This window comes from Pezoporus occidentalis, unplaced genomic scaffold (assembly GCF_034315485.1).
Source record: "Pezoporus occidentalis ecotype Australia unplaced genomic scaffold, CSIRO_AGI_Poc_V1 ctg29, whole genome shotgun sequence".
In the NCBI taxonomy this organism is placed as follows: domain Eukaryota; kingdom Metazoa; phylum Chordata; class Aves; order Psittaciformes; family Psittacidae; genus Pezoporus; species Pezoporus occidentalis.
In genome coordinates this window covers 5,254,903-5,273,627 of record NW_026914829.1, presented here as the reverse complement: position 1 = coordinate 5,273,627, position 18,725 = coordinate 5,254,903, and the positions used below count along the sequence as shown (strand labels likewise).

The 18,725-nt window shown below is 36.0% G+C and overlaps 1 protein-coding gene across 2 annotated transcripts in view; it reads right to left on the bottom strand.

Moving 5' to 3' along the window:
* The window catches only part of CSMD1 (CUB and Sushi multiple domains 1), a 1,153,012-nt gene that overhangs the window by 64,587 nt on the left and 1,069,700 nt on the right, over window positions 1-18,725 (bottom strand). For both annotated transcript variants that reach the window (XM_062626215.1, XM_062626216.1), the window contains exons 50-51: window positions 15,125-15,310; window positions 4,385-4,579 (exon numbers count right to left, since the gene is read on the bottom strand). In XM_062626215.1, the coding sequence (XP_062482199.1) occupies window positions 4,385-4,579; window positions 15,125-15,310 (381 nt within the window). The remainder of the gene's footprint in view (window positions 1-4,384; window positions 4,580-15,124; window positions 15,311-18,725) is intronic.

Below are 18,725 nucleotides of genomic sequence, written 5' to 3'. Positions count from 1 at the left end.
TCCCTGGCAGTGTTCAAGACCAGGTTGGACGAGGCCTTGGGTGATATGGTTTAGCGTGAGGTGTCCCTGCCCATGGCAGGGGGGTTTGAACTAGATGATCTTAAGGTCCTTTCCAAACCTAACGATTCTATGATTCTATGATTCTATGATCTTGACAGCATCTTCAAACACAATCTGTATTTGCAGTTCCAAAACAAGTGAATAACAATAATGTCTGGGACAGCTGAGGTTGTTTCCCACATGTGCATACTCCTGACTACTCTTCAAATATACCTTCCCTGGCCATTTTAATTGTAATATCTGTTTAAATATATTATCTTTTTTTAACATGTAGTACTCTGAATTGTTATGAACAATCTTTTTTTCTCATTCCCCACCACAGTTCATGATCATATAACATATATGGTAGTCTACTTGCCAAAAATATAAGTATTCTGTTTTTTCTAGACTTGACCTGTTATCACAGAATAATTCAGTAGCATCAGCTGTGCTGCTATTATAGACACTGAATAAAAAAATAACTTTTAAGAATGTATCGAACTCTAATTTAATTTAAACTGTACTATCATGTCTTCTGTTTCTAGAAGAATATATCAATAACATTGTAATTTAAGATCCAGAACAATGCCTTCAAAGCTTCACTTACATTTTATGTTAGCATAATTCACGGGATTACTTTTAGAACGCGTTAATCACGACTGAATTTCCTATCTGAAAACTCAAGGCCACATTCCTCAATATTTTTAAAAGTTCATTATAGAAAACAACATGGAATTGGGTAGAAGTTGGACAAAATAAAGTACATGCCACTGTGTGATTAAGTCAGTAATAATCAGAATATATGTGATCAAAGTTTCTTATGCATAAGGTATTCAGAGGTGAATAAAACTCATTTAGACTACAGTGAAGTCACACTAACATAATTTGTGGAGTAGCCTAATGCTGCAACTTCTAATGCTAATGCTGAATATTAAACTTATGCATATATTTAAAAATCAAATTATTTTCCTAAAATGCAATGGAATGAATTGTTCTAAACACATTACAAATGCTTTATTATTTTTAATTACAATCATTCAAGTTAAAAATAATTAAACTACCTGAATGATGAGCCACCTGACAAGTTAGGCAGCTGTTCAGCATACTCTTAACCAAGTAAAATAAATTTACTAGCTAGGTCTCTCTCAATCCTGAACCCCCTCAGTTTGATGTTTTACAATTTCTTTAGAAATACTACTTGCAAGTACATATTGATAATCTTAATGCCTTACCATCAGTGTTTCAATTAGCTTTCCTGCTGCTTTAGATATATAAACAGACTCTATATATCCTATCCTTAGCATGTGTATGACAGAAAGAAAGTAAACAGTAGGCTCCTCAAAATCCTCTACAGTGCATTTCTGGATACTAATGATCTATATCCAGAGGAAATATTACTGAACATCTCTTGGAGAACGAAGTTTGCCATAATTCAATCCTAATCAGTCCTCTATCAGAATGAAAAATAATGTACCTGTCTTATGAATAAACTAATGTATTTTCAATCAGCAAATCCCTGAGTTTCTGTATCTATCTACCTAATGCTTTGCTTTTCGTTAAAAGCATCGCATGTGGGTCACCCCTTTTACTACTTCCATAAAAATTCTGTAATTGTAGAAGCTGGTCAAGAACTAGCTTTTCAAAAACTTCTCAGCTGCTGAACAGTACCTGCATATTAGGCAGCAAACAAAAACCTGTTTTTTTTTTACCATCTGTGCTTAAAAGGGGCACAACTGCAGTTAACAGAAAAAAACCTCCACCCTCTAAATTTAAATATGAAAAGAAAACTGGTAAAAATATCAATAGTTTATAAGAGATATAAAATAGTCACCTTATATTTCCAACTGAGTATTTTTCAGAAAGAAAATTTTCTCTGAACAAAACTACTGGAGTAAACCAGAACCAACATAATTCCACACCCCATCATCATTTAGATAAGATCAAATACACTGCTTACATGTATAGAAGCATAGAACAGTTAGGGCTGGAAAGGACCTTAAGATCATCTAGTTCCAACCCCCCTGCCATGGGCAGGGACACCTCACACTAAACCATGTCACCCAAGACTCTGTCCAACCTGGCCTTGAATACCACCAGGGATGGAGCATTCAAAACTTCCCTGGGCAACATATTCCAGTGCCTCACCATCCTTACAGTAAAATACTTCCTCCTTATATCTCATCTAAACTTCCCCTGTTTAACTCATTACCTCTTGTCCTATCACTACAGTCCCTAATGAGGAGTCCCTCCCCAGCATCCCTATAGGCCTCCTTCAGATACTGGAAGGCTGCTATGAGGTCTCTACGCAGCCTTTCCTTCTCCAGGCTGAACAGCCCCAACTTCCTCAGCCTGTCTTAATACAGGAGGTGCTCCAGCCCCCTGATCATCCTCGTGGCCCTCCTCTGGACTTATTCCAACAGTTCCATGTCCTTTTTATATCATGCTCCTTTTGATGCAGCCCAGGATATGGTTGGCTTTCTGGGCTTCGAGCACACGCTGGAGCTGGCTCATGCTCATTTTCTCATCAACCAACACCCCCAAGTCCTTCTCTGCAGGGCTGCTCTGAATCTCTTCTCTGCCCAACCTGTAGCTGTTCCTGGGATTGCCCCGACCCAGGTGTAGGACCTTGCACTTGGCATGGTTAAACTTTGTAAGGCTGGCCTCAGCCCACCTCACAAGTGTGTCAAGGTCCCTCTGGATGGCATTCCTTCCCTCCAGCATATCAACCGAACCACACAGCTTGGTGTCATCAGCAAACTTGCTGAGGGCGCACTCAATCCCACTGTCCATGTCAGCGACAAAGATGTTGAACAAGACTGGTCCCAACACCGATCCCTGACGGACACCACTCGTCTCCAGCTCGACACTGAGCCATTGACCACAACTCTTTGCATCAAGCCAGCTCTTTATCCACCAAGTCGTCCACCTATCAAATTGATGTTTCTCCAATGTATACATGCATTGTATTGATTGCTGTTACAGGTAGAGCTTTCAGCCTTGTTCTAAAAATATCTTAATTTTTTTTTCTAGAAAATAAATATTGGTTTAAATTATTTTCAGTTAAATGGTGTAGATTGTTCTTCATTGTTCCCTTTTCTCTTGTTTTTTTTTTTTTTTTCTAATACTAACAGAATTCTCTAATACCGCTTCTATAACTTCTATGCCTTAGGTTTGCAGCCACATACTTCCCAGTAACAGACTGTGTGAATTTATACTTGAATCACCCTTGGGAGTGATTCAGTACCTTTTGAGATGACTTTGGGTGTTTTTTCAAGCCTCCAGGTGCTGTTGAAGAAGGCTGAGATTCTACTCCATGTTGTTTTTAGTATCTACCAGCTTAGATAGTGTAATTTGTCTCATAACTGCATTGTATTTAATTTAATTTTATTGCTTGCATTTGAGCAAATAAATTTTGTCTTCTGTTTGTCACTATGTGTATATCATACTGAAGGCTCTGCTCCACCATTTATTTGGAATAAGAAAAGCTATTGCTGTTTATGTTCATTCTGATATCAGCATCATAGAACCATACAAAATATTCTGGTACCGTTTATCAGAAGGTATAATTGACATGTCTGAAGCCTTAGCAGAGTTTGACAGAGCAGAATGATACTGTTCTCTTTTATTAAAAAGACCAGAAGGTATAATTTACTAAGCTGTGCACCTGATTCCAAGATTTTTTTTTTCTACAGTGCTGCCATAAAGTTCTCTTATTGAATTAGCATGTTTCAGAATACCCATTCACAAATATCTTCTAACATTAAAAACTTCACCTAACATCAGAAACTTCACTGAATTTTGGAAAAAAAGTCACTCTCTAAAAAGAAAAGAAATCAACTCTTTCAGGATGAGACACTCCACTTGAATAGCTCACTGAAGTTACGTACTACTCAGAAAATTTGAGCGCCTAGAGTTTTGTTTTCAGTTCTGCTTAGTATGCTAGGCCTGTCAGTTGCCTATTTTCCTTCAGATACAGGGATCTTCTGTGCTGCCCTGGAACTGAAATAGAGTACCTATTTAAGTACTACTCTAATGTAGGAAAAGTTCCTGCTTTAAGGGCAGCACAACTAGCTGCTGTGCCAAATATCCACCCCAACCAAAGCAAATAACACACTGGAAAAAGAATGGGGCATGTGGATTCATTAAGACTTCATACTTCTTGTAAGAAGTATGTTGTATTTTACACATAAAGAGTTTGAATCAATTAATTTCAACAAGTTAATGAAAATTTGCTTAGAAGTAGGACACTGATGGCAGAATATTGCTTAAAAAGCTTTGATATTTATAAAATAAAATATATGCATTAAGAAGCACAGGATATTCTGTAAACAAGTATGTTTCTTACCCTTACAGCTTGGCCTTTCATTGCCTACACTCCAGGTTCCATTAGTCCTACACTGTATGAGTCTTCGGCCCAATAAATAATATCCAGGACTGCAGCTGAGCATGACTTGAGCTCCATACTCATTCAGTGACCCATAAATCAGTCTCCAGACAACATGTTCTGAGACCAGAGTCTCTATGCTGGGGCAAGTTACAGCTGTGAAGAAAAGACAAATATTAGCATTCTACTCCCAAGTTTATTCATAGATGTATGTCTTGCCTTACTGGTAGAAGTTTTGCAATATATAATTGACCATACCATATGCATTCTTAAAATACAAGTTCCAGGAAAAATAACGAACATCATACAATGAGCATTACAAATTGAGAAGCAGTTGGTAGCTTATTTTAATTTAGTGAAACGCAGTAGAACAATGACACAGAGTTATGTTATCTAATGCAATTTACTTAAAATTTTCAGAGACAAAACACATCACAGACCTACAGATAATGTAAAAGGAAAAGCAAATAATGCTGTGTCATTTTTGCAAAGGCTCATATGATGCTTTATTTTCTAATCCATGACACTTTAGAATAGCTCTAACAAGCTTTAACAGGCTGACATAAAAGCTGCTAATACACTTTAAAATACTAATTATTATAAAGATTAGTAATGGTATATTGTGGATATTCAGAAAAATTATTATATTACAGTTTAGAATATCTGATGCAAAAACATAAAGATGCCAGTAGACAAGATCTTTAGTTTATATTTTTCACAAGGCTTACCACATACAGTATTTTGAAATATTTTTCAGTTTCAATCTGATACAATGCAATTCAAGATAATATGCACAAACTATTTACAGCATTCACAATGACATGAATTCTTGATGTGCCTATGTCTCTGTAAAGATTTGACTAGTTTTATAAAAATATTTATGATTATTTAAAAATATCTTTATTTGTTTTCTTATTCCATATTTGTAGTTCAGAATTTCCCTGCTATAGAAGAAGTCGGAATGAGTTAGTGTCTGCTTATATCCCAAGAATGCTTTAGAAGAAACTACTGCCCCAGCAACACTTACAAAAGCTATATTTTCCAAAGAAACACAAACAGGTAAGAGAAATTTAGTTTCTCATTTGTTTTCCTTATATTTTGCTAAAAAGAGGCGATACATTTTGTAAATATTTGGTATACTTAGGAATCATTACCTCTGATATTTTGTAAAATATACTAATATAACTACACTATTTAGTGTAAGTCAAAAGCTATTAGGAGAAAGTGTGTAAAAACCTCAAACTATAATGAAGAAATAAGAAGAGTTTGATTCTCATTTACCTTATATTGTGGTTTAGTGCTTAAACCACAAAACCTTATAATAAATTTACACCATTCTACTACAGAAAGGATGAATAAGTTGATGAAAAAAGTTACATGATCTGCAGGATTTATGCTGTCTGAGAGGTATAAAGTGATTTTATCACAAGTATGAATGTGTGATTAAAGAGACTATTTCAGACACTGAATTACAGGGAAAATGATAGAAGCAAAAATCCTGTTAAAATTTAGATATCCACCACTTTTCAGAATACCCTTGATAATACTGGAATTATACATCTACCTTTTCCAACAGTTATCTTAATCATGGTAAATTCTAGCATACAGGAAACACAGAACGGGCACCACACAATGTACCTGTGAAGATGTACAAGAATTTATGAAGGGAAAATCATCTGAAGAACTTCAAAAGCCAGATATAAGGTTATATTGAGTTGAATTTGTAGATTATTTTCTTAGATTTTTTTTCAGTATATCTTAGGAAGGACTGCCAACATATAGTCACTCTGAAACATAACAGTTCTTCACTTTGGCCTTTATAAGAATATTCTGACTAGTGATGAACAGTTTCCCAGGTTAAAGGAGTACTCCCTACTCCCTAATATAATTTAATTTGACACTGATATTAAACTGTGCTTCACAGCTACTCAAAGATTACAAATTATTAACCAAGAAACAGTTTTTCTCATATTTGTTGTTAAATAGAAGAAGCATATCAAAGTGCTTCAATTTATACCTTGCAGTGAAATTTATATAGGCCTGTAAGAAAACACAAAATGTTCTTAATACCCCTAAATGTAATGTTTTTATCACTTCTACTTTCAAGCAATATTTTAACTGATTCTTTCAAAGATGAAAGCAAGCTTCTTATTTGGTTTAAAAGTAAAACTTTTAGTCTTAACCATAGGGGAGAACTTCAGACACTTGGAGATACAAGGCTCAGCTATTTCAGGCTATGCAAATAACCACTCTCCATACTGAGGTTAGTAAATAATTTCTTCTTTCTTTAGCTATAAATATACTTAGAATCTTGTTGCAAGTACACTTTACAAACAACTGTCGGATTCTGATACATGATTGTGCAATTTGTAATTGAAGATGTTACTGAGTACAGAATATACTTCCAGACGGCATTGATGTAATCAACTAAAACTGTTGCTTGAAAAATTTTAATTTTACAGAGACTGATTATTTTCCCCATCCTTCAAGAAACAACAGCAACAAAAAAACGTATTAACAGATGCTTGATTTTGTGCACATGGTTTATGAATGAGTGCATCAATTTGCTTCTCTCAGTCTCTCTCTTGCAAACTATGGGTTGGGCACTATTTAAATTGCTATTTACATGAAACTCTGTAAGGGATGATCTCAGTATCTCACAGATGGGAACATGTTCTCTCTTTTCTCCAGGTACTTTGATACAGAAATGTATGAAAAATATTGCTTTACAAAAAACCCCCACAGGTTTCTGACCATAGGTCAGTAAACATAATTGTAATTTGAAATTGTGATTAAGATTACCTATTTTAATGACATGACAATCTCCATATACTGATAATTCTGAATAGACCCAAAAGCAGGGAATTCATAATGACATATACCTACCATAAAAAAAAGACAAAAAATTAGTTGCTCTATGAGCCCAGGTATATTTGCTACTCAAGACTTGGGCAAAAAGACACTAAGCAAAATGTTTACTACACAAACATTGGCAATAACCAAAAAAATAAAACAAGATATGTTCAACTACATCAACTAAAATCTAACAAGAATTTGTGCAGTAATGTGCTCAGCTTTTAAACTCTTAACAATGATTAATTCTTTGTAATTTTGTTATCCTATTTAATTGCTTTTTCGGTCAACAAACACACTGCACTATCAATATACAGATTTACAGATTAGCGGAATCATTAGGGTTGGAAGGAACCTCTGAGGATCATCTAGTCCAAACCCCTGCCAAGGTAAGGCCACCCAGCGCAGGCTACACAGTAACACATCCAGACGGGTTTTGAGTATCTCCAGAGGGAGATGCCACAACTTCCCTGGGCAGCGTGTTCCAGTACTCTGCCATCCTCAAAATGAAGAAGTTCTTCCTCATGTTGAGGGTGTTTCAGTCTATGGCCATTGCTCCTTGTCCTGTCACTAGGCACCACTGAAAGGAGTCTAGCACCATCCTCCAGGCACTCACCCTTGAGATATTTTTATCCATTAATGAGATTCCCTCTCAGCCTTTTCTAGATTAAACAGGCCCTGTTCCCACAATCCCTCATAAAAGAGATGCTCCAAACCCCTGATCACCCTTGTGGCCTCTCTACTGGACCCTCTCAAGTAGCTCCCTGTCTTTTACTGAAAGAGCCCAGTGCTCCAGATGTGGTCTCGCTACGGTCAAGTAGAGGGGCAGGATCACCTTCCTTGAGCTGCTGGTCACACTCCTCCTGATGCACCCCAGGATACTACTGGCCTCCTGGCCACAAGGGCACACTCCTGCCTCATAGTCAGCTTATTATCCACCAATACTCCAACGTCCTTCTCAGCTGAACTGCTCTCTAGTAGGTCAGCTCCCAACCTGCACTGGTATTTGGGGTTCTTCCTCCCCAGGTGCAGCACCCTACACTTGCCCCTGTTGAACCTCATTAGGTTTCTCTCCACCCAGTTCTGCAACCTATCAAGGTGTTCTGCTGACAGGCAGGGTATGGCACAAAACCATTAATGCTAGTGGTATAATATGCAGTTTATTAAACTGCACACTAAAGCAAATATGCACATTAAAGCAAACAATCACACTAACGTGAATCAGGTATATATCTCTCCATATATAGTAAATAAGCACAAGAAAGCAAATAACATATATATATATAAGTACAGAGAAAAATTAGCAATGCATCAAATCATTACTGCATAGAGAGAACAGAGATCAAAAAGAAATACATCACCAATTACCACTGAATCATCATCCACGCCCACACTTCAAGCTGGGAAGCCCCATAGCAGCCAATGCCAGGAGTCTCAGATAACTGGGAAAATTCCCATGCACTGTGTCCACTCACAGGTGAGGCTTTGGATTTGGCCACAAGAGGGTCCTGTATTTATACCCTTAGGAAAACAGCCAGCTTTATGGGAGATCTGTAATTGTTTACTTGCGGGGCCATGCAGTTTCTCATGAACTGACTGTTGTCCACACCAAGAGCATTGGCCGGGAGCTCTAGTATGACCAAGTATGAAGGTCGTAGAAGAGCTGCACACCTAAGCTTTCCTGCCTCTTTCTGACAAAGTCACCATGAACATATATACTCTACCAAATCCATGGTGACAAAAACATACTTTGTTATGTCTCTCAGTCATGAGAACGAAACAACTCTCAGCTAGGTTCCCATCCATTACACAAGGTTGCACTGAATGACAGCACAGCCTTCAGGGGTATCGGTACTCTCCCCCCCACTTCATATCATCAGCAAACTTGATAAGGGTTCATTCTATCCTTTTCTCCAGGTTGCCAAAATAAACAGGCTGAATTCCTAGAGTCTCAATACCAGAAGACTGACTCTACCCTCATATTGAGTTGTCCTTCTGTCTACAAGCCTTTGCTTATCTTTTCTTATTGTTTACTAAGCAAAAAAAGTACATCTTACGCTATTCCAGGAATATCTTAAATATTGTGACTCTGAATGTAATTCTTGTTTCCAGGGAGAAAAAAGACAAATACAACATATATGATGGAAAAATATCTCAATTACAGGAACTTGCTAAACTTAATTGGAAGTGTAATGCCATCTGATACTTAGTTGCCATTTTCAGCAGGTAGTTAAACAGCCATAAGGAAAGGGAAAGAGCATTTTTCTCTTACTGTATTGTTGAATTTATAAAACAATAATGAGAACTATATTGTTCAAATATACCCTTTTGACTAAATTCATTATTAGTTTAAAAAAAAGGAAGATTAAGGTCAAGTTGTATATTATGCTTGAGATATTAGTGTGGTTTAAATTCCTAAGCATTAGGACAATAAGAAGACAGTAGGAAACCAAATAATCCCATACACCGCAGAATGCAGGAACAAAATAGGATCGCCTTAGCAAGTTGATAGCTTCAGTATGCTAGTAGAAAACAAAAAAAAAAAAGCTACAAACGAAACTACAGAATAACAAAAGAAAAAAAAGTGCTTTTTGTCATTCAATATATTTAAGATTTATTAAAGAAAACATTAGGAGAATTATTTGGTACAGTGTTCTAAATATACTAGCAAATAAAAACCCCAGCAGTTGCACAATATCTATGATGAGCTGGTGCTGAATCTTTGCCTTATTATATTGACAAATTCCCTTTTGCATTTGCAATACGACTGAGGCTTTCTTCCAGAACTACTTACAATTCATAGTTCTATAACTAGTCATTGTACAGGCATATTGGAAACTATTAAAAATCTTATAAGATTTCTAACTATTTTCCAATCAGTGTCTGAACCACCACAGTTACAGCTCAGCACGCCAGAGCTTCTGAAGATATCTACAATAAAATCTGCAATATGCGTATTTTGCAAAGGTAACATTAGCTGCTCTTTAAAATGTTTGATATCAGAGAAATTACATAACCCAATGAAGGAACCAATTTAAATCTCTGAACAAGTACATTAAAGGTGCAATGGGAAACAGCAATAGTTATGCCATTATGGGGACCATCCCAGACAACTAAAATCTTACAAAAATTAATTAACCACAAACTCAATTTCCTAGGTTATGCACCCATTTACTTCTATAAAAAGAAAAGCAAGTGAGAATTGAGGCTATAAGTTATCGTATTTCAGCAGTATTTGTGTTAATATACATATGCTGGTGCAGGTCTCAGCACGAACACATGGAGTATGACCTATATGGGCACATTGTAGATGTCCTTATATGGAAATATAGTATAATATTGTATACATTCATACTCTTGGTTCACAAAATATGTTACTTGGTTTTAGAGAACCGGTAGGCTACCTTGGCATAATCAGGGAAATAAAAAAAAAAGCCACTGTGATCTTGCAACACACTCAGTCTCCTGATCTCAGGAACAGAAACATGGACATAAATCATAACATTTGCTGTCATTGTGTTTTTTTACCCTCTCACACAATAGTTTAAATTAGTTCCTTAGATCTGGTCAAAAAGCACAGACAGTGCATGCAACTGGAAGTTCTGCTTTCATTAACCAGATCCTACTTTAATACTCTTTTCTGTATATTTCTTAAAGCAGCTTTAGGCATGCAAATTTCCTATGGAATAAAAAAGGTTATATTTCCATTAATTTAAAGTGGTCAAGTGTCTGTACATCTTTTTTACTACATGTCTATCAAATTTCTAAAACTAAGCATTATTCATAATTATAATATTAAGAATTTGCATTAGATATTTTCTAGCATGAAAACACACCTGCATTAAAGGAATGTCTCCTGCTGGTCCAGAGAACATTTTGCTCTGCTTTGTCATAAAAAGTGATGCTTTACTCATAAAAAATGATGTGCTAACATTCACCCAGTACTTCTAAAAGTATCATACATACTTAAACTCTCCTTGGTGCAAACACTGGGACTGTCAGCATCTCAAACTAGCAAGAAATCAAAAACCCTAAGAAAATATATTTAGTGACTCCCCAAAAGAGAATTATTCTTGTCATTTTTAGCATATGAAGTGTAGATAGTACAAATCACAAGGATGTTCACACAAAACTGTAATACTTCTGTCCTCATTTCTATCAGTTTTGAAATTTTTTACCCAAAGCAAAAAACCCTGTACTAGGTGAAAAAAGTGAAATCACTTCTAGAACACTGAAAAACATATATTTCCAAATTGGAGGAATTTCACAGGAAAAGGAGAAAGACACACAGGTAAACAAGAACATGGTGAAAAATATTTAACAATATAAATAAAAAATGCAAAAGCCGAAAGAAGTGTCTCAGACCTTATGAAGCTTAACCATAACAAGTGCAAGGTCCTACACCTGGGTCAGAGCAATGCCAGGCACAGCTACAGGTTGGGCAGAGAAGAGATTCAGAGCAGCCCTGCAGAGAAGGACTTGGGGGTGTTGGTCGATGAAAAGCTTAACAGGAGTGGGCAGTGTGCCCTCGCAGCCCAGAAAGCCAACTATCCTGGGCTGCATCAAAAGGAGAGTGACCAGCAGGTCGAAGGAGGTGATCCTGCCCCTCTACTCTGCTCTTGTGAGACCTCACTTGGAGTACTGTGTGCAGTTCTGGTGTCCTCAACATAAAAAACAGCATAGAACTGTTAGAGCGAGTCCAGAGGAGGGACACAAGGATGATCAGGGGACTGGAGCACCTCCCGTATGAAGACAGGCTGAGGAAGGTGGGGCTGCTCAGCCTGGAGAAGAGAAGGCTGCGTGGAGACCTCATAGCAGCCTTCCAGTATCTGAAGGAGCTCTATAGGGATGCTGGGGAGGGACTTATTAGGGACTGTAGTGCTAGGACAAGAGGTAATGGGTTAAACAGGGGAAGTTTAGATGAGATATAAGGAGGAAGTATTTTACTGTAAGGATGGTGAGGCACTGGAATGGGTTACCCAGGGAAGTTGTGAATGCTCCATCCCTGGAGGTGTTCAAGGCCAGGCTGGACAGAGCCTTGGGTGACATGGTTTAGTGTGAGGTGTTCCTGCCCATGGTGGGCGGGGGGAGGTGTTGGAACTAGATGATCTTATGGTCCTTTCCAACCCTAACTATTCTGTGATTCTATGATTCTATGAATGGATTGACCCTCACCAACACTTCTAAATATTTTTGTTTCTTTACAGTATAGTTACAGATACTATCCTGAGCATGAATCTCTCCATTAAGTAAATAAGTTGGATATCCAAGTTCACCTCTCGATTGAATTTAGGGACAGCACATCTAAATTTTGCATTGACAGCTAAGTACTTTTCTGTTTCCACCTTCCAGCCTCTGTTTTGGAAGATCTTACTTCTCTGCACTTGAACATTCTGAAGAAAGCAGGTCACTAATAATAAGAAAAATAATTTTCAATAATTAGCCATAAAATGTAATAATTGTGCTATAATGGTGGAATTTCATACAATAAGAGCAAGACATTATACCATACAAAGGAGAGGAAGGAAATTTCATTTCTGTTCTTTTCCTTTTTTAGCTTGTCATTGCAAGAACCAGCATCTGTATTTCCATAATAGCAGAAAATATTCAAATTCACATTGTATCTGATGAAATTGGATAGACAAAAAAAATCCCGAAAGACTGTTCTTTTTTTTTCTTTTTTAATCTTGGAAAGATGAAAACTTATGACTTTACAGGTATGTAAAAATGCTGATGATATGTAAAAGAGTGTTTCTCGGGTAACTATAGTTACATCTTAAAATCCTAAATCTGTTGTTATGCTTGTACATCCTTTCTTTTAAATCATTATCTGAATGATGTCAGTTGGTGTAAAAGGTCGCAGACATGGTTTATATGGCATACAGTAAGGAAGAAATCATGCAAACACCAGTACTCATCTATAGTTAAAGTTGTTTGATTATTCAGATTACTTGGATATATCTACACCTTTTGGAAGGGATGTTTTCCGGAAGTGCGCATCACAGTCACTTCTCTGACCACCAGTAATGTACTAATTTACAGGTTTCAGCAGAAAGTTTTTGTATACTGTCCTGTATTCATATGTAAAGTTACAACCACATAGTCACTGTAAAGTAAGTACTGGCCTGGTTTAAATTATTGCCTGATAAAGGCTTTCAAATAGCAATATGGATAGCTATCTCTAGTTCCCTTCCCCTTGCGCTAGAGATCTCTATGTAGCATAACTGAAGCATGTTGCTTTGTCATTCAGTTAAGATGTTTTAATAGGAATCTGTTGATTGGTATTTCATGCAATTAAATTCAATAGCTCAATGTCTATGATTCATCTGTATCTTGCTGTATGACCAACACAGATCGTTTCTCATGATTCAAATCTGATCTAAATACTTTTAATGAGAAGAAAGAAATTTAAACATCTGCTTCAGGAGTTATTATCAGAGATAACTTGCAAAACAAACTGCACAGATTTCAACCTTTATTTTAATATACCTCGGGATAAAACGGACTCATTTATTTACCATTTACCTTTCTGTGCTGTGTTTGCTGCTCATCAAGTCTGAGATGTTTCTATCTTTGGAAACTATATACATTTATCCTTACAGCAGGTTGTTGTGCAGATTATCTAAGCTTTTCTGTACTTTGCAAGTAAGAAACCTTGGGTAATGCATTCCTGCCTCTGAACAGCAACATGTTTTGAAAATATTGGCTTTAATATTGTCAAGTAGATTACTAGCATTTTAATTTCACACTTCTGGCTTTAGAAATAATGGCATTCTTTTTCGAAATGAATACACTTTTAGAAAAGAAAAAATAAGAGAAAAAATTATATGTATTTTGTAAGGCTATTATAAATGTTAAACAAACCCTTTTAGTTTTGAAAGTTGTGCTTTGTTTAACTGGGTAGTCACTCTCTGACTAGGTTTGATCATTTCAGTAACACAAGTTTTGTTGGAGTTTTTTTGCACTGAAGATACAATGTCATTTATTCAGTATTTTTAATGCCCATTTAGTTTAACTGGCATCTTCCCTCCAAAAAATATCTGTTGATACTTTTTTCTGATTAGCCATTCAAGTTATGTTTTCTGTAGCTTGTCCATTTTTTTTTTTTCCTGAGAGAATGAAGTGCAGCTCAATACACTGGAGCACTGCCTTCCCTTGGCACATGGCTCTGAATTCAGAGCATGTCTGTGTGGTCACTGCTGCTTTTGAATAATCTTTCTTATGTACTCTGTGGAACTGCTCTGTACAGTTTTAGGCACTGTCCTTCAACAAAGGTGTACACCAACTGGAGATAGTCCAGAGGATAATAATGAGACTCACTGGTCCAGAAAGTATGAAGAAAAGAGTGACAGTGAATCACAGCAAGACAGCCATCTCTACAGAAAAGGTGACTGAGTGTATTGGGTGCAGGAGTCAAGGTGTTGGTGGGGGGAGTGCAGGGGCGGCCTCAGTGAGAAAAGGCTTGGGCTGCTGGACTCCTATCCAGGTTAATTATCTACACTAGCAGTATTTTAAGAAATAGCTTTTGCTTTTATTTAGAAGCTATATTAAAATAAATTGGTGCTTGGAAACATTACTGTGAAAATGGAGAAGCACATTAATCATAAGAAGAAAATAGACATGAAACTGAATTATCTAATAATTTTAATTCAGTTTTTTTGAAGAATATAAACAAGGTTTGTTGTTTTGGTTTTTTTTCTATTAAACAAATGCATAGGCTTCTGCTTTACTTAATGATTATATTTTCCTGATGGCAAGTTCAGGGCATATATACACAGAAAACCTAAACATCACTAGCAGATGAGAAAGTTCAAGGGAAATATGCTTGAGAAATACATGCCCACTTACATCTGCAAACAGGTGGCCTCCCTTTGTTGCTCCATGATCCATCTTCTTGACACACTGCAGTTGCTTGTTGACTAGATTCTAGCTTGAAGCCCTCATTACATTCATATATCAATCTACTGCCCAAAGTGAATTCATTACCTATAACTGAACCATTGCCAGGGGAGTCAGGAATGCCGCAAGATACAGCTGAAATGAAAGAAAAGAAAAAGATAAAGAATTGCCATTTCTTCATGTATTTTTTATTCATATTATCCCACTGAAATAAGAAACAGATCAGTAATTTTGACTTATCTTGTTCATAACAACTGAAATTAATTTTCCATAGCATTTACAACATTTTCAAATGTAGCAGTATTTAAAACACTGATAAACACTTTGAAGTGCATCTGACATAGACAACACTTTGTAAATCATTATATTGTTTAATACAGCCACTGTAGAGACAGAAATTTCTACGCAAGATAACAGCAATTAGGATTCCCTAGCTTATTTGCTAGAGGAAAAATTCAAGAAAGTGTCCAAAGTTATTTGGTTCAAGAAACAATGAACTGGAAAAATTCTTAAATGTTTTCTAATAGTTTGTTTCCATTCTCTCTGGGTTTCTTTCATTCCTGTACTACTATATAAAACCCCTCTGTATATGTTTGATGTATAATTACAAAACAGTGTTATTTAAGAATTCAATGTAACATTTTTTGCCTGATGATAAAAACACCTAAATGACTAGTCAGGGAAAAGTTCCACTGATGTTAAGGACATTATTCAGATATCTAAACACTTGTTTACTTACTTGACTAATTCACTTCAGAATGCTAAATATTATGTGAATTCAGGCTTATTCATTTTCCACAACATGAAGGAAATTACTACTGAATTGTTTTCACTTTTTCTTTTTTCTCCTTCAGAATTTATCTCCAGACAAGCAGTTATTCTTTCAAGCTCATAAAATTTAATTTGTTGTCAATTTAGTGAAGTTTGAGTGGCATCTAGGTTTTTATTTTTTTATTATTTCTTCTGCCAGAGCTTAGGACAGTTAATTTTAAAGTATCTCATAATATACAATTTTACAGTGGAGTACAATCACAAAATATCTATTTCAGTCACTTTTAGGAGAGAACTTCAAGGCTGGATTAGCTTCTGCCATCTCACTTCTCAGTTCCCCTGTTTTTGATAATAAAAAAAAGACAAGTCTTCAGAATACTTTTTTTAAAAAAATAAATATTTTAATGCTGTTTTATTTTAAAATAATTATTTATACAGTTACTAACTCTAAGTACTTAAGTCAGTAATGTTGGCAAAGATTTTATATTTGCCCCATAGCACTTCTGAAGGAAAAGTCATAGTATCGTTTTCTTTGAAAGGATATTATTTTCTTCAAAATGGCAACTTGGAGTGGAGAACCGATCACGTTTTTACAGTTAATATATATTTAGAAGTTTGCATACAGAATCACTAGGTGCTTTGAGTTTGGCATCCAGTTTATCATTTTACTGTAAATACACTGAATAGAACACAGCTTTGAAGTTTTCATTTCTAAATATTTACCACTAAGAAGTGGAGTTTTGAAAATTAAAATGTCTTTTCCATATATACAGTAAATTTTAAGAAGCAATTCATTTTAGCAATTAAAAAGTCCTTTGGATATTTGCTTCTTTCCCCTCGACACTGTGAAGATTTGTTATTTAAATAAAGTCAATATATTTCAAAAGAAGAAATGACAGCCTTTGTCTGAAATCTGTTAAAAAGATGTTAAAATAAAGATTAAAAAAAAAAATCTAATTTTTATTACCATTCACTCAATTCAATGTATATGATTAATTTAAAAACACATCATCATGGTACCATAAACACAACTCTCAAATTTGTTTTCAATATTACCAAGTTGTCACATTCAATGTATTTAAATTAAATACAACATAGTACTTTGCATATGTTTATAATGAGCAGAGGTAAGCATTATAAAGTGATGGTTAGTTCATTTCATTTGCTTCCATCTGGAATGTGTCAAATTTGTGATAGAAGCAGTACTGTAGCAATGTTCTGAAATAAACTGCTTTCTTTGTAACACAACTTCTTGCACCCTAATCAGCGCTTCTCTTGCCTTAACACTGAGTACGTTTTCCTAGCAACAGCTGAGCCCCCTGCCACTAGGAGTAGTGGTGGGACAGAGAAGCAGTTCTGGAGACCCATGCATACTGCTCTTAATGGTGCTAGAGAAGGTGAAGGGCAAAAGCAAGTTCTGCTGGTTCTGAGAGCAAGTTTTTGTATTAGGAGTCATTCACCTCACCGTGACCACAGCAGGAGTGATAGCTCTTCAGGGCTCTGGTGTACTCAAAATAGGCAGCAGAGCTACATTTAGATTCAATGCCCTTTCTATTCCCTTAACAACTGATTTAGTCCTTTACCTACCACTGGAACCAACTCTGACCATCTGTCCTATAAGCAGAATTTTACACTTGCAAAATATTTGTTTGCATCCTGTCAGAAGGTTAAACTCACTCTGTTTTACTACACCAAAAAATGCCAATGCATTCTCCATTTCCAGTCATGTTTTCTGTGAAATGTTTCAGTGCCTCCAGAGCCTTTCACTATGTCCTTCCCTGCCCTAACAAGCCTCTCAGTTCTGTTTTGTGGCAGTGTGTCTGAACGCTTGATGTAGAATGTAACTGGGTTAAGATTTAACTTCTTGTCAACTTTTCAGGTCTCCTTACTGATATGAAAACAACAGTCTCTGTGTTAAGTGTGCATACATTAAACTGTATATAAACAAAATTCTAATTTTCAAAAAAACTATTAGAATATTTACCCATTCATGTGTGTGTGCATCTGTACATAAAGATAGCCCTTATTCTAGCTCTCTCTAAATACTTCAAACACAAATTAACTTCAAAAAAGCAGTAAGAATTTACTATGTCATTTGAAAATAAACAAAAACCCAGGTCTATTTAGTTCATGTTAGAAACAAACAATTCTGTCAGAATTTGCTCTTCACTTCTAGCAATAATCTTTCTAAAAACTAATAACTAGTTCTGGACTGATTAGCTCTTACATGCAAGTTAGTTTAAAGAAAAAGCAATGTACAATGCCCAGGGCACACCTAGGTGGGCTTATCAGCTATGTCAGTTCTAATGCAATGTCAGGTGTGCCAAAGCACCTCAAAATCTATGCTTACCTGTCCTCAGTCCTCTAGTGTCTGTCATTCCTCTGCTGCTGCTGCATCTTATACTGCGATACTGTGAGATTATTCTCATTGCTGCTTTAGCTACTAATCAAAAAAACAGTTTTGGCATTCTGGCACTGTTCCTGTTACAGTCTGTTTATTTGTTGTTTGTTTCTTCCCCAGAAACTGGGATTGGAAAGAAATATTCTTACTACTACCTATTTTATGAGGATGCTAATGGCTTTTAGAACAGTAGTGTCTAAGCAAAACATATTAGCACAGCTAGTTTCATTAAATAGCAAGTACTTTGACATTTGAAGTAAAGCTAGCTGAAATAAACTGACTGAAATGGTGTACTGTCTTTGGACAGTGGAAACAATGTCACTACTGTCCCACATCCAAGTATTTTGAAGCTCACAGCTTGTCATATAACTATAAAAT